Source organism: Salvelinus alpinus, chromosome 5, assembly GCF_045679555.1.
Source record: "Salvelinus alpinus chromosome 5, SLU_Salpinus.1, whole genome shotgun sequence".
NCBI classification, from domain to species: Eukaryota; Metazoa; Chordata; class Actinopteri; order Salmoniformes; family Salmonidae; genus Salvelinus; species Salvelinus alpinus.
Window position 1 is genome coordinate 81,775,110 of NC_092090.1, and position 15,643 is coordinate 81,790,752.

Sequence of the window (15,643 nt, forward strand, 5' to 3'; positions counted from 1 at the left end):
TCTGGTGACCCTGTCCCCCTGTCACCTCCTCTCCTGTGCGGTCTCATCTTTTTTATTGTTTCAAATTGATTTGTCCAATTTTCATCTAGGGTAGTGGTTCGGTTAGAGGCAGCCCAGTGATGTTGACCTCAGGGGCTATCACACCTAGCCGTGGACGCAGGCAGCTCCCACAGACCCCCCTGACCCCCCGCCCCGGGGTGACGTTCAAGACCGCAAACTCCTCCCCTGTGCACTTTTTGTCTGCCCAGTGTGGCAGCGGCCTGCCCACCCTGAGTCCTGGCCGGCTGAGCCGTGGGCTGTCTGAGCACAACGCCCTGCTGCATAGTGGCACCTATCACATCCCCTCCCCCATCACCCGCATCAGCTCTGAGCCCTTCCTGGGCTACAGTCACAATGACCCCCAGGGCCAGGGTAGCCCGTACTGCAACCTCCGGGATGAGCTGCTGAGCCCTTATGCTGCCAGAGCACGCTCCCCTCGGACTCCACGTCCTCAAATGAGGCCGGGGGCCCTCCACCTGCCTCCGCCACCCCAGCAGAGACGTGCGGTGCCCAACGGATACCACTTTACCTTCGGTGGTAATGGCAACGCCAGCCTGGGCTCTGGCTCTGGTGCCAGGCCACCCAGGTACTATCGCGAGGCAGAGGAGGATGAATGGTGCTAGCATGGCTTTGAACAGATGTTTTTAATGCATTTTGAGGAATCGTGATGAGTTTTATCATCTTTTTTGAAGGCTTTAGTTTACACTGTTGCTGTATGATAAGCTAATTATGGGAAATAAATTATGGAGGGTTGGAATTCATTTGAATGTGAACGAAACAGCAGCATTTTTAGGACCTGGATGAACATGAAAGTGGATGTGGATTCGGTGAATTGTTGGTAATTCAGTTGGATCTGACCAACTGTAAGGTGTCTTATGCACTGAAGACAATGGCATTTTTCATTGAGGGTACTTTTGCTTTGCTTCTTTATCAAATGTAATTATTTTTCAGTCTTGATAGTGGCCCAGATAGTGGCATAAGAAACCCTCCTACAGGTACACACAGTAGAGATGGGTGAGCAGCAGCCCTCTTTGCTGTCTCTGCGATGAGCAGAGTGATCGGCTCAATGGAAAGTCCCATTACAATACCTAGACACTGTTAAGCACGTGTAATAACACATGATTAGGAAATACTTATTGAAACTTCCCTAAGAAACACACTGGAAAATATCCCAAACAGCTATTGCTTTGCTTTGGGACTCTTACCATTCGATAATATAAAGGGATTTACAGTAGCTCAATCCATTATATGGCATTCCCTTCCTGTCAGAAGATACAGCCTGATAGAGCAGAGGGATCGATGCTGTCATTCCAGACAATGATTGTTGATTTGCTGCTGTTTAACCATCAAACTTAACTACCACTACTAGAGAGAAATTAGGAATGGAAATTAAATGTTATTTGTTTTATATAAAACTATTGTAGATGTTATCTTTTCACTGTCTGCATTTTTTGTATGATGTAAAAACCACTTTGTTTATGTAAATTGCTTACAGTTTGTCATAATTTCAGGTCTGTTTCTTACATACTCTCTGCTTCCAATGTTTAATACAAAGTGCCTATCCTTTTTAGATATACTGTAGTAAAGATGCAAAGTCAACCGTTTTTGGAAAGCGTCAACACTTAAGTAGTTTGTTCAAATGGCTAGTTCTGCAGGAGAACAAGATGTACAGCCAGCCTTATCTGAGAAACGCTAACTTTTATTTGAGAAAAAAATTACATTTGAATGGAAATGACTAATTACCTTATGATTGCTGATATTTTTCTTGTTTAATTGTCTTTTTGGTAAATATATTTAATCAATTTGAGGGGTACAATGAAAGCTGGTGCAAAAGCATATTTCACGAACACTTAACAAACATGCATTAACTGCATTAGTAGCATATCAGTTCAGTTAGGAAGACATTATCAGAGTAACACAACTGCATGTTTCAATCATAAACCTGGTTGACAACAGTTATGAAGATGTAGTAGTGTATATTTATTTTCCTTGTGAGGATACTCAACTGCGATAGCATTGCAACCTCTGTATTGCCTTCTGTTTCAATGTTAGAACTGCGGACTTAGTAAAGAACATAAGGAATCTGATGATAAACAAACAGTGTGCACTTTTTGGATGGATGTGCTTGAGAAGCAAAGATTAATACAGATCCCTGATGAGAGAGTGTGTTGAGTTGGGGCCCTAGCACCAGCACACCGGACCCCTCTGTGTCTCTGAATTGGCTCAGACCCCTCTGTGGTAAGGTTTAAGTCTCCCCATTGGCTCGGACCCACGTGACTAAGATCTGCCCCCCGATCTAAGCTTCCATTTTTAAGAAGAGCATTTCTCAGCTGTCAGATTATAATATAGATCTGGTTCACACCTTCTATCTTTCTATCTACCCATCCCATGATAACCGCTGATGTTGATGGTTCACATCTGCCTCTAAAAAGCTAAAAATATTATACATGGACAGTAATATGTATACATGGACAGTAATATAATATCATGGAAAATGTTGCCCTGGGATGGATGATCCAATTTTTGGATAGCTAAAAGATTCTGCTCTTTTCTATTCTACAGTACATTGGGGGTGGAATGTAGCAAGGTATGCTGTATTAAGGATGCTCTACTCCAGTGAAGGTGTTGCTCAATTATTGATAGTAACGGAGATACTGTAGGTTGGACCAGGTGTTGCCATGACCACACACTCGTCTGGGTTCTGTACTGCATATTTCCCAGAAGCAGGGTTTTGATGACAGGGAAAGTAGGGCTATGCAACAAGACACTAAGGTCATGTACTTCATCCATTCTGTAGCTTTACGTGCTGAGATCTCCAGATTCATTCTTCAGCATGATTGTGACCAAATGTTTTATATAAAAAGTTTTTTTATTTTATTATAAAAATGTATTTAAAAATGCATTAGGCACAACGAGTAAAGCGGAAATTCATAAAGTATTTAGAAATACAGCAACTTCTATATATTTGCATGCATACAATTTGCCCATTTTGATGATGTCAAGAGGTAAACCTGTGTCTTAAAAAGGAAGTAAACAATGTTATGTTTATTTCTATCTGTTCCGTGTCAGGTCACCTGAGAGGGGTGATCGCTTCAGAGGAGGGTGTTCAGAAATATTGAATAAACTGTAATGGTTTAATTTTGTATAAGACAGGAACAAATTCTCCACATTATTGTACAGATACATTAATTGATTACCCCTTGACATGTTGCCATAGTGGGTCAAAAACATACATATACTATCAGTCTCTTCCTTCATCTCTGTGGCCTCTGTATTATTTATTTCAGAAGAAACATATCCACACCCTAGTCTCTAACAGTTGGTTGCCAAACATTGAACTGTTCCTATTTCTTGTTCTGCAAACCAACTGCAGTGTACATGTGGCTTCTGGAGAAAATAATGTTTGCATGTTCTGACAATGTATGTGCATGTAAATGTTAGTACTTTTTGATACCATCTGTTCATTTCTTGTTCATTTTTACTGATCTTTGATATAAACTGTGGGGTTTGTTGAAAAAAAAACTTTACATAAAAACAGTATTGAACAATGTTGATAGTTCCAGCCATGCAACAGAGCTGGAACATTATTTGGGTCTTGAAAGTGAGTTGTTTGTTGCCTGATTATGTTTATTGGCCAGACTTAGAATTCTGAAGTTGTTTCTACATTTACATTTTGTATGCAACCAAGTTCCTTGAATTAAAAAAATCATATGAAACAAACATGCTTCAATATGTATAATAGCTGGAATATGTTTTATTTATGAAATAAGCAGACAATGACCAGTTGATGTTTAGGATGGATGGGTGAAGGTGTATCTTCTGTAGGTGTCAACGGCGCAATGTCATTGGTCTACAGCCTACAATGGGCGGAGACATTTCCCAAAATACACAAGGTTCAACATCCCGGTGATGCTCGAGTCGCGGGAAACAGTTGAAGCGTCAACTATCTCGAGCCTGCCTAAAACAAGACAGCACTTTACCAACAAACATACCTCCGTTTTTTTCCGATGTGAAGTAATATTGACAACCTAACATATAGTGGAGTCTTTCCACAAAGATATTTGAATTAATGATAATGTTTTGTTACTTTTGTTGTCATTGCTGTTGTGTATCTAAACAGAACAAGAGCTATGTTATATCCGATAGAATTGATGATATTATTAGTGGCTATTTACTCTCTTGAAGCCGCTATTGATGATTTTGAAAGGGATATGGGCTCGGAGAATCTTGGGAAAGGTAAGACAGAGCACATCAATGTATCACACACGTACTTTGTATCGTTCTTTGATGTTATTTCTCCATCTAAAACGTTCATATGAATTTGGTATTGGCAAATGTGTTGTCTCAACAGGTGTCTGAAAAAACGAATCTCTCTTGCAATATTTTCTATGATAGAATGAAACATTTTAGACAGTTGCTGCACTGTTCTAACTCAACTGCTAATATTACGAACTGAAGTAGCCCATATTTCTGTACCCCAGTCTGTTTAGACAATGATATTCACGATGCAGTAATACCATACTCAGCCACTTGGAGCAGCTGTTGATCGTTTTTAGTAAACTACATTGTCACCACAAACAAGCATGTATTACAGTTATAGCGTAATAATAGTTTATATCATTTTGAGGCAAGATGGGAATAATGTGTTTTACTCTGGAAATTCTGCTTAGTTCTAAAACATTCTCTGTTCTATCATTGAGGGAAAGAGGCTCAGGTAGGCACCACTAGGCAGGCATGTTGAGTTGATTAACCTCCATTATAAACTGGATTGCATTGTGCCTAAGAAAAGCCCTTAGCCGTGGTATATTTTCCATATACCACACTCCCTCGGGCCTTATTGCTTAATTATACAATGGGTGGGTCTAATCCTGGATGATGATTGGTTAAAACCTCATTCCAGCCGATGTCTGTTCCACAAGTTACCACCGGCTAAAACTATGACGTTGAAATGCCTATTTACTCTATTCCATCTGACTGCCCAACCCACTGACTCATCAGCCCAGCCAAGCAATTTATAAACTTGATCTCCACTATAAAAGCATCTAGACATTGTCTCCCATGTCTTTTAGATTAGCATTTGGTTTTCAACAATGGAGATTTGTATAAACCTTGCTGTCTGTTTCTCCAACATTTGCAACATTGTTACAATATTGAAATTCGTTCTCCAGCTGTCCCTTAGTAATGAACATGTCGGGATGAGACACACAGGCAGACAACTTTTCTCAGCCAGTTGAAATCATGAATCAGCTGGCATAATTTTTATGGATATATACAAAGAAATGTCAATAGAAAACAGGTTAAACGAAATGCAGATAGTTTGCAGTTTTTCCAGCTTCAGTTTGAAGTGATTGTGTTAGCTGTGTTGTTGGCTAGCTCCTCTGATGCGATAGCACATTTCTATGCTAGGAGAAATCACGCATCATTAACTCATTGTTATGGATGTATCCAAATAAATGTCACTAGAAAACAGCTTAAATAAACACAAATGGAGCTACTTTTCTGTTATTCTGGCTGCACTGTTTGACATGCCTGAAAAGTTAGCTGTAGTTGGCTAGCTAGCAAGCAAGGTTTAAGAACGTTGCCAGCCAATATGGCAGTGAAACATTTCGAACGAACGAACGAACGAACGTCCATAGATACAGGACAAAAAGACTTAACAACTGGGTCATGTCTCTGGCAACCAAACCGATAGAACAAACAACCAGCCAGCTTGGGTAGCAACCTTAGATTTGTGTCGGGATTATATCTCGTGAAAGGATGAAATAGTATGAATAAATTCATCAAAATAATTACGTTTTTTATGAAAATATGTCAATTATTATTTGAATATGTTGGTAACATTGTTTAAAAGTGATAATGCCCTCGAAGCCGGTGTTTGGAAGATATATTGGCACGGTTTGCCACACCCATGCAAATATATCCTCCAAACACCGGCTACTCGGGCATTATCACTTAATTATCTGCTGTACCTGTGAAAATCAATAAGTATAGAATTTAGTTCATATAGGCTACATAATATGCATAGTAGCCTCAGACAGTAAACACAGAGTTAAGTAATTACCATCATTTCCCATACAATGTCACCACCTCATTCCAACATTCCATAATATCTGCTCTTATACAACGCTGTCCATATGTGAAGGGAAAATATGCTGATAATGTTTTCTAATAGTGCTTGTGTTACCATAAGATCTCATGAGCCACATTTCATCCAGCTGCTCCCAGTGCAGCTCTGCGAGTGAACAGGCCCACAGGCTCAGGGTCAGAATTGATTGGCCTGGCCTGGGAGAGCCAGTTATAGACTGGACTGTATGAGAATGAGGGAGGAAGGGAATAATTTTGTGTCATTCTAAGAACCCCTTCCCATCTACTATGACCTGTACATAATCCCATAGTGATGTTGGTCACCAAAGGGAAAGACCTGAAGTGTCTCATTCTGCTCAGTCATTTATGTGGGGTGTTTCCAGTTGAGTTGGTGTGTTTAAAACTCCTTCATGAAGTCTGGTTCTGCCTCTTGGCAACCATGTTGGTTCATTGAATAGAGCAAGGGGCGGCTGCCCACATTGTTACAAGAGGGTCCCTTGGGTTAGGTTGGATTGCAGAGCCCAAGCCCACTTAGCACACTGTTGCTTGAGCAGCTTTTTCTGTGAATAGACTTTCAATTAGCCTATGCAAAGATACTGGTTCCAGTATCTCTAAAGAAAGCTCTATTGCAGGATATCGACCATAACCTTATTTAAATGTATTTATTCACATTTGAGTGATAATTATTGTGCTAAAAAAATGTCAATATCCATGAGGTAACAGCTCCATAAATATGTTTTTCTAATCTATCTGTTATTAAAGCTTTGATATGTGACAGCGGAACAAAGTAATTCCAATGACTAACCATGTAAATTATGGTATGTAATGTCATGTTTTAATTGTATAATTAACTGGCTTGGACAGGAACGGGATCTGTTTGCTCTCTGTTCCTATATCGTGTCATTGAGTGCAGATCAAAGCGTCTGTGCTGTCTGGGTCTGAGGGCCACCACTCCAAAGCCAGACTACTGAAGCCTGAATGCCAGACATACAGACAGTAATTAATGTTATCCTGGTTTGATAACCATAACTATGTGTCCAGGGGAGAATAACATCTGCCTGCTGATTGTGTGTCTGGACAGCATTACATAGGCCAGGCCAGGGGCACCTGGTGGAACTATGGCTGAGAATATTATAGAAACTTGACGTTCAGGGGAAACATGAAAACATGATTTTCTGAGCGATTGTCAGATTGAGTCAAGATAATTATATAATAAGTTTGGGAGGGCTATCCATGCTAGACATGCAGGTTGGTATTTATTGTTATGAATCTTGCCTTGTAGGCAGCTCTACGGAGTGGTCACTAACTGGCACAGCCACAAAGTCATACAATCAGATTTGAAACCTAACCCTAGCCTTAACCCTAACCTTAACCACACTGCTAACCCTAATGCCTAACCCTAACCTTAAATTAAGACCAAAAAGCACATTTTTGTTTTCATGACTTTACGATATAGACAATCTTGACTTTGCAGCTGGCCCATTTAGAATAAATCACTCAGTTCTGCCTCCAGGGCAAGCAAGATTCATGACAATAAACGCCAACCTGCGTTAGACATGCTGGACAAAATAATTAATTTTTCAGGTTGCTCAGTTTGGAAACCAACAGTGGTGGCTAAAAACCCTCTGAAATGTCAGAAATGTCCTCACAATTTTAGAAGGCCATGTTGAATTATGATATTGTTATGCGTGGTTAAGTACTGTATTGGGATTTGCAGCTAAAACTTTACAGTATTAGGCTTTAGCCATCCAGCTGTCCCAATGTCATCTCTTGTGAGTTATCATCATGCCTGTCTGCTTAGGTGGCCTATTTGGTGAGGTGACTGCTAAAGAATTTTAAGTAGGCAGGATAATTGCAGTTCTGCAGTTGGCAGAAATCTACAAACTTTGTTATGCTGTGGCTTGAATAAATGCTCACTGTCATCTGTGTGAATTTTAATCATGGGTCAGGAACTCAAGGCAGTGTTTAGATTAATTAACCTTGCTTATGTATATATTTTTTTCACCTTTATTTAACCAGGTAGGCCAGTTGATAACAAGTTCTCATTTACAACTGCGACCTGGCCAAGATAAAGCAAAGCAGTGCGACAAAAACAACAACACAGAGTTACACATGGGATTAACAAAGGTACAGTCAATAACAATAGAAAAATCTATATACAGTGTGTGCAAATGGAGTAAGGACGTAAGGCAATAAATAGGCCATAGTAGCGAAGTAATTACAATTTAGAAAATTAACACTGGAAAAGCATTCCAAGTTCTTATTTACGCTTACACACAATGGCTCTGCGGTGGGTAGTAGCCATCTTACGGGCTCCTCTTGACCAATTCTGTGTTTTTTTTATGCTGATCTCAACTTTGTTTGGTACATAATGTCTCTGCTATCATTTCTTATAACCGTAACCAGCTTCTGGACATCAGAACAGAATTTACAAACCTTGATTTGGATTAACATGTCTACTTCAATGAGTCGGCATATCTGGACGTTCTGCTTACTCCGGACTAGGCCTTAATCCCGGGACGTGAAAGAAAAAGTGGCGGCGAAAGAGAGGCAGGCAAGGCAGCATCCTGATGAAACTATTGCCCTCTGTTCTATTGGCAAATGTGCAGTCACTGGAGAACAAACTGGATGAGCTTTGTTCGAGACTATCCTATCAACAAGACCTGAAAAACTGTAATATTCTATGTTTCTTAGAGTCGTGGCTGAACCAGGACATGGATAATATACACTGAGTGTACAAAACATTAAGAACACCTTCCTAATATTGACTTGTACCCCACCCCCTGTCTCCTCCCTTACTTTCTCCCCCTTTTACTTCCCTCTTCCATTTGTGCAGTAATGCTTCAATTAGTTGGTTCTAATTTTAAGTAGAGCAGATATTTCCATATACTGTATGTTTGTTAGCTGCATGTGTGACATAACTCCACCAGCCCTATTTATGACATAATTTACAAAGATTATATCGTTTGTTTTAATCAATTAGTAAATTTGAGTTTAACCATAATATTTGTTTAATATGTGTTCTGTCTTTTCTGGTGGATTGAACTGAAATTGCAACCAAATTCTATGGCTTGTTTTAAAAATAGCAATATTTTGGAGATTATTTAATTTTCAAATAACCAGAAAGAGGTTTTAATCTGAATAAAGGGAAAAATGACTTTCTTTAACCTCTTTGAGCTAGGGGGCAGTATTTGTCCGGATGAAAAGTGTGCCCAAAGTAAACTGCCTGTTACTCAGGCCCAGAAGCTAGGATATGCATATAATTGGTAGATTTGGATAGGAAACACTCTAAAGTTTCTGAAACTGTTACAAATAATGTCTGTGAGTATAACAGAACTGATATGGCAGGCGAAACCCAGAGGACAAACCATTAAAAAAAAAAAGTTTCAGCCTACCACTGTTTCCAATGGCTGTCATGTTTATTATGAGGCGAAATCCTCCCATATTGCAGTTCCTAGGGCTTCCACTAGATCTCAACAGTCTTTAGAAAGTGTTTCAGGCTTGTTTTTGGAAAAATTTGCTAGAATTTGTAGTTTTTCTAAGTGGCTCCCATTTTGGCTGTAGTGTTTTCATGCGTGTGGATGAGAGCGCGTTCTTTGTTGTTTATCTCCGGTAAAGTTAATAACGATTCTCCGTCTTAAATTTGATCGTTTATTTACGTATTAGGGTACCTGAAGTTTGATTATAAACGTTGTTTGACTTGTTTGGAGAAGTTTATTGGTAACGTTTGGGATTCATTTTGTATGCATTTTGAAGGAGGGAAACCAGTGGATTATTGAATGAAGCGCGCCAGCTAAACTGAGTTTTTGGGGATATAAAGAAGGAATATATCAAACAAAAGGGCCATTTGTGATGTAGCTGGGAACTTTTGGAGTGCCAACAGAAGAAGATCTTCAAAGGTAAGACATTTATTATATCTCTATTTCTGACTTTCGTGGCGCACCTGCCTGGTTGAAAAATGTTTTTCATGCTTTTGTATGCGGGGCGCTGTCCTCAGATAATCGCATGGTGTGCTTTCGCCGTAAAGCCTTTTTGAAATCGGACACAGCGGCTGGATTAACAAGAAGTTAAGCTTTATTTTGATGTATGACACTTGTATATTCATGAATGTTAAATATTTCTATTTCTGTCATTTGAATTTCGCGCTCTGCAATTTCACCGGATGTTGTCGAGGTGGGTTGCTAGCGGAACGCCTGCGCCAGAAAGGTTTTAACATTGGGTGAGACATTCTTACTAATCTGCTAGAGAACTATTTTGGATTTAAGTATAACTTTTGTAAGACTGAAAACTTTAGTGAGAGGTCTAAAAACAAGCTGCTAGGTGTAGACAAGGCCAAAAGCAAATAGGTAAACTGGGAACTGACTAAACAGTTAATCAGGGTGATTTTTCCACAAATAGACAGGTATTTTCCTTTCCATGGTAGCAAGATCTTATCTATTTTTGCTAACTTTCTATTGAAGGAAAAAGGAAACCGCACACTGCTCTTGATAGATTCACTGATATTTAATAAGCTTACGTTTCGGCGTCACAGCATTCGTCAGAGCTAACTTTCTATTAAAAATGTATTGTAGTGAGATAATTTCTTTCGGGATATGTCCACTTCACTGTCAGACCATTTTATTGATAAACTACACAGTAATATAGTACACTTGTCATAATTTAGTTGTAATCAAGAGGTTAGAACAATTATCTAGATCCTCTATGAGGCTGTGGAGGGATCCAAATTGTGTATTTTTTTTAAACAGTAATCATCAGCGTACAATGACACCTTTATTTTTAACCCCTGGATTTCTAGCCCCTTGATATTATTTTTGGATCTGATCTTAATAGCTAACATTTTGATAATAAATAGATATGCCGATATTGGACAACCTTGTTTTACACCTCTTGATAGTTTAATACTTTCTGAGAAGTAGCCATTATTTACTATTTTACTCCTAGGATTACTACACATAACTTTAACCCAGTGTATAAGAGATTCTCCAAAATGGAAATATTCCAGGTATTTATATATAAATTCCAGTCGTACTTTATCAAAAGCTTTTTCAACGTCAGGTATGAATATCAGGCCTGGGTTCCCAAATGTTTCATTGTGTTCTATTGTTTCCAGTACTTGTCTTATATTATCTTCAAATTATCGTCCATGTAGAAAACCTGTCTGATTAGGATGAATAATATCCGACAATATCTTTTTAATTCCTTGCGCTATGCATTTTGCTAGAATTTTGGCATCACAACACTGAAGTGTAAGGGGCCTCCATTTTTAATGGACTGGATGTTTATATTTACCACTTGGGTCCTCTTTCAGTAATAATGAAATCAGACCTTTTTTTGAGTATCTGCTAATCTACCATTTTTATAGGAGTGGTTAAAACATGCTAATAACGGTCGTCTGAGTACATCTAAAAGGTTTGGTATACCTCAATTGGTATCCCATCCAGCCCTGGTTTTCCCAGACTTAAAGGCTTTATTTGCATCAAGAAGTTCCTCCTCTGTAATTTGGGCTTCACATTAGTCTTTCTGTACAGCTGTTCATTGTATTATTAATGATTATTTATTAATAGAAAATAAATTCTTACAATTAACTTTGGTTAGTGAAGATAGAGGAGAAACGAAAACATGTGCTTAAAGTTCTTTGCTTCCTCTTTCAAAATATATTTTGGTGAATCATGGGTGACTCTGTCATTAGTAACAAGTTTCAGTAAATTATTTTTGGTAGCATTTTCTATGTTGAAGATAAAAACAATAATTTACTGCATTTTTCCCCATATTCCATCCAGTTCGCTTTATTCTTTTTTTTCACTCCTGCACTGACTCAATTCTATGCACACACATTGGACTCTACCCACACACTCTCACATACCTACAATGACACCCCAACGCATGAATATACACACACACACACTACATACTCCCACACACACATAACACGCGCACACATGCATACTGACGCCACACACACACACTCACCAAATACACTGCTGCTACTGTCTATTATCTATCCTGTTGCCTAGTCACTTTACCCCTACCTATATGTACATAGTACCCCTGCACATAAACTCAGTACTGGTACTCCCTGTATGTAGCCATGTTATTTTTACTCGTTATTGTTATTCGTTATTCACTGTGTATTTATTCCTTATGTCACTATTTCTACTCTGCGTTGTTGGAAAAGGACCCGTAAGTAAGCATTTCACTCTTAGTCTACACCTGTTGTTTTCGAAGCATGTAACAAATGCAATTTGATTTGATTTGATTGACTTGACTATATCTTTACTTCACTTTCAACTGACCTCCATAGCCAGCCCTCTCCACAGGGCCACATTTGGTTTGTGTGGGTTTGTTACTTAAATCCTCCCTAACCTGAATTCTATCGCTGTCTCCTGGTCTGGTGGTCTGGGTCCTGACATCAGCGACCTGGCTCTCCAAACACCAGTCAGAACTGTGAAAAGCTCCACTAAGAGCTGCAGTGTCTTTTCAATTATGGACCGACGGTTCGGGCCAGGGATATCCAAGAACAACAGTTGGCTGAGCTGAGGTGCTGAATGGATTTAGCCTGGCAGGAGTCAGACAGGGGCTGGCCTGTTGGAGACTAAGGGAGATCTGTTGTGGTTAATAACAATCACTGACTTTCCTTGGCACCATTAGCTAGCTCATGGGAAACCCGAAATTCCAAGTAGGCCATTTCATTTTCTACCTTGATTTCAGATGCAGCAATTTATAATTGATCACAAATTGGTTTAGGCAGACAGAAATGACATACATTATACTATCATGATCTGCCTGCCTTGTTGCTCTGAATATACCATTTGGCATTATTTCATATTCACAACACACCAACCCCTACCCAAAACGTTTATTGACCTCTATGATGTCTATCCAGATTAAAATTAACACGACATTATTCTCAAATGTATAAAGGGGGCATATGTCAGTCTGGATTTCCTTTATAGATGCCAAATGCAGAGTATTGCTTTACTTTGCAAACACACTTGGTGGATTTTGGCAACAGCACTGACATTCAGACCTAGGCCTACCTCCTTGCTTTGAGAACACACAGGGCTAGTGTTCCCTCAATTATTGTTGTAACTCACAGATAAGCCCTCCCCACACACACCATTTATGATGTATACTCCACCTACAGTGAGGAGACCATTGAAATGTTTCAAGTTAAACCTGCATCTCATGACCACATTGTAAAACTCTTGTTAAAATATTTTTGTCCAACTGCAGCAACTAGAGAGGAGCAGCTCAGTAGCTCTCAGGCTCACTCAGATGTAGTTATTGTCTGTGATGCGCAGTGCAATGTACTGTAAGAATGATGGATTTCCTCCTGATGGTTTTCAAGTGCACAGTGCCATGGCTGTGCACTTGCCAGGGCAGGTTCTACACAGCTGGAGCCCTGGCATACTGAAGGCATGCTGTAATGTCATGTTGTGGCAGTCTTCCCCCCTAGACGCTGTCAGCCCCTGAGGAGGACGGGGCAACACAATGCACAAGGCCGGCCCTGGGGGGTCAGCACGGAAATCATGTGTCAACATCAGAGGTCAAGTCCTATAAAAATCTACAAAGTACTTACTTGACAGACTTTATGCCAGCTCCATTGGTGGGATGCTTGTGCTTTGTGCTTGTAACAGTGAACTATGAAAGACTATTTGGGTACATGTCATAAAATACTAGGCCTATAAAAGGCATTTTTTGTGAAATCCATCTCAACGGAAATGTTAAGAAACCAGTAAAACGTGATTAGTGGCTATGATTTGTAAAAAGGTTTAATAGTAAAACGTGATTAGTGGCTATGATTTGTAAAAAGGTATAATATTATCTACTGACTTGTGTAGTAGGCTAGTCTCTTGAGGCAGCCTTAAAGATACACTATGCAGAAATCTCTCTGCGATTTCCTGGTTGCTAAAATTACAACAGTTTGCCTAATTTCAGTTTATGTGACAAAACAATCAAGTAGAGTGTAGAGAATCATTGTACCATCTAAACATCTGTGAAATATATTTTCCATAACCAAATATATTATATTTTCAGCTGTTTAATGCTGGTGTACAAAACCGAAAATAAAAGACGCAAAAACAAAACTTAAGAACGGGAAGCATAGAAATAGTGCACATAGAACAGATCTACCACTTAGGTGATTTTGTTCTGGGTGCCGATATGAATACAGTCAAATCCAAAATGATTGTCACCCTTGATTAAGATGAGCAAAGAAATCTATATTTTCCAAAAAATGGGACAATTATATTATTTTATACTAATACAATTGCTCAGAGAAAGAGATTTTGTTTAACTAGTTTTAAAAAATCTCAAAAAGGTAAGTGTCTAACTTATTGGCACTCCTAAAGATAAAATCTAACAACATTTCATTTGCATTCATATTAGCTTAAGGAACTGTATTGTGGCCTATCATGGCCTCCTATAGAAATGAGGTAACAGGCAGGTAAAAATCCATTTGTCATCCATCACCCTGGGGAAAGGCAAAGATCTCACAAATGATAAATGGTTTTTGACTTTCATAAATTAGACAATGGATACAAAAAACCAAAAGTGGTAAACTTGCCTGGAAGAAGACCCACGTTTATCTTGTCCCCACACACCGTGAGAAAGATGGTTTGGGAGGCAAAGAAAAGAACAAGGGGCCACAGTTGGAGAATTACAGAACTTGGCCACATCTTGGTGTCACCAAGTCTCCAAATCTACAATTAGACGACACCATGCCAATAGGCTCTTTGGAAGGGTTGCCAGAAAAAAGCCTTTATTGAGAGCAATCAACAAATGTAATCACCTGGAGTTTGCTAAACTGCATTGGCACTTGGATTGGAACTGAGTGCTATGGTCAGATGAGACAAAAATAAAGCTTTTTGGCCACGCATACCAGTGGTGGGTTTGGCGTCGAAATAAGGATGCATAAAATTACCTCATACCTACTGTAAAATATGGTGGTGAATCTTTGACGTTGTAGGCTGTTTTGCTTCCACTGGTCCTGGGGCCCTTATTAAGTAAGGTCAATGGCATCATGAACTCTACCAAGTACCACAATTAAATGGTTAATTGACCACAAAATCAACATTTTGCAATGGCCATCTCTGCACTAGAACCCCATTGAAAACCTGTGGTTTGAATTAAAGAGGGCAGTCCATAAGTGCAGACCAGAGCATATCAAGGATCGGGAAAGATTCTCTATGAACTAAGGAATGGTCTAACATCCCTCCCAATGTGTTCTTCAGTCTCATAAAACATTATAGAAAAAGGCTAAGTGCCGTTATCCTCGCAAGAGGAGGAATTGAAAACGGGTGCCAATAATTTGAACACCTATCTTTTTCTCCGAGCAATTGTATTAGTATAAAATAATATAATTTCCCCCAAAATATTTGGCATACAATATAGCTCAGTATTTGTATTATTTATTTTAGCGGCACTCCCCCCCCACCCCCACTGAAAAACCAGTGCCGCGAAATTCAAAAACAATATTTTTTTTAAATATTTAACTTTCACACATTAAAGTCCAATACAG

General features: G+C 39.2%; 2 protein-coding genes across 2 annotated transcripts in view; both read left to right on the top strand.

The window, feature by feature from the left end:
- The window catches only part of cacna1ba (calcium channel, voltage-dependent, N type, alpha 1B subunit, a), a 162,853-nt gene extending 159,100 nt beyond the window's left edge, over positions 1-3,753 (top strand). Inside the window, exon 50 of the mRNA XM_071403658.1 lies at positions 90-3,753. Coding sequence (XP_071259759.1) covers positions 90-662 — 573 coding nt within the window. The 3' untranslated portion in view covers positions 663-3,753. The remainder of the gene's footprint in view (positions 1-89) is intronic.
- Positions 3,754-3,970: 217 nt separating this feature from the next.
- The window catches only part of LOC139576981 (collagen alpha-1(I) chain-like), a 65,581-nt gene continuing 53,908 nt past the window's right edge, over positions 3,971-15,643 (top strand). Inside the window, exon 1 of the mRNA XM_071403657.1 lies at positions 3,971-4,275. Within this exon, the coding sequence (XP_071259758.1) occupies positions 4,170-4,275 (106 nt within the window). The 5' untranslated portion in view covers positions 3,971-4,169. The remainder of the gene's footprint in view (positions 4,276-15,643) is intronic.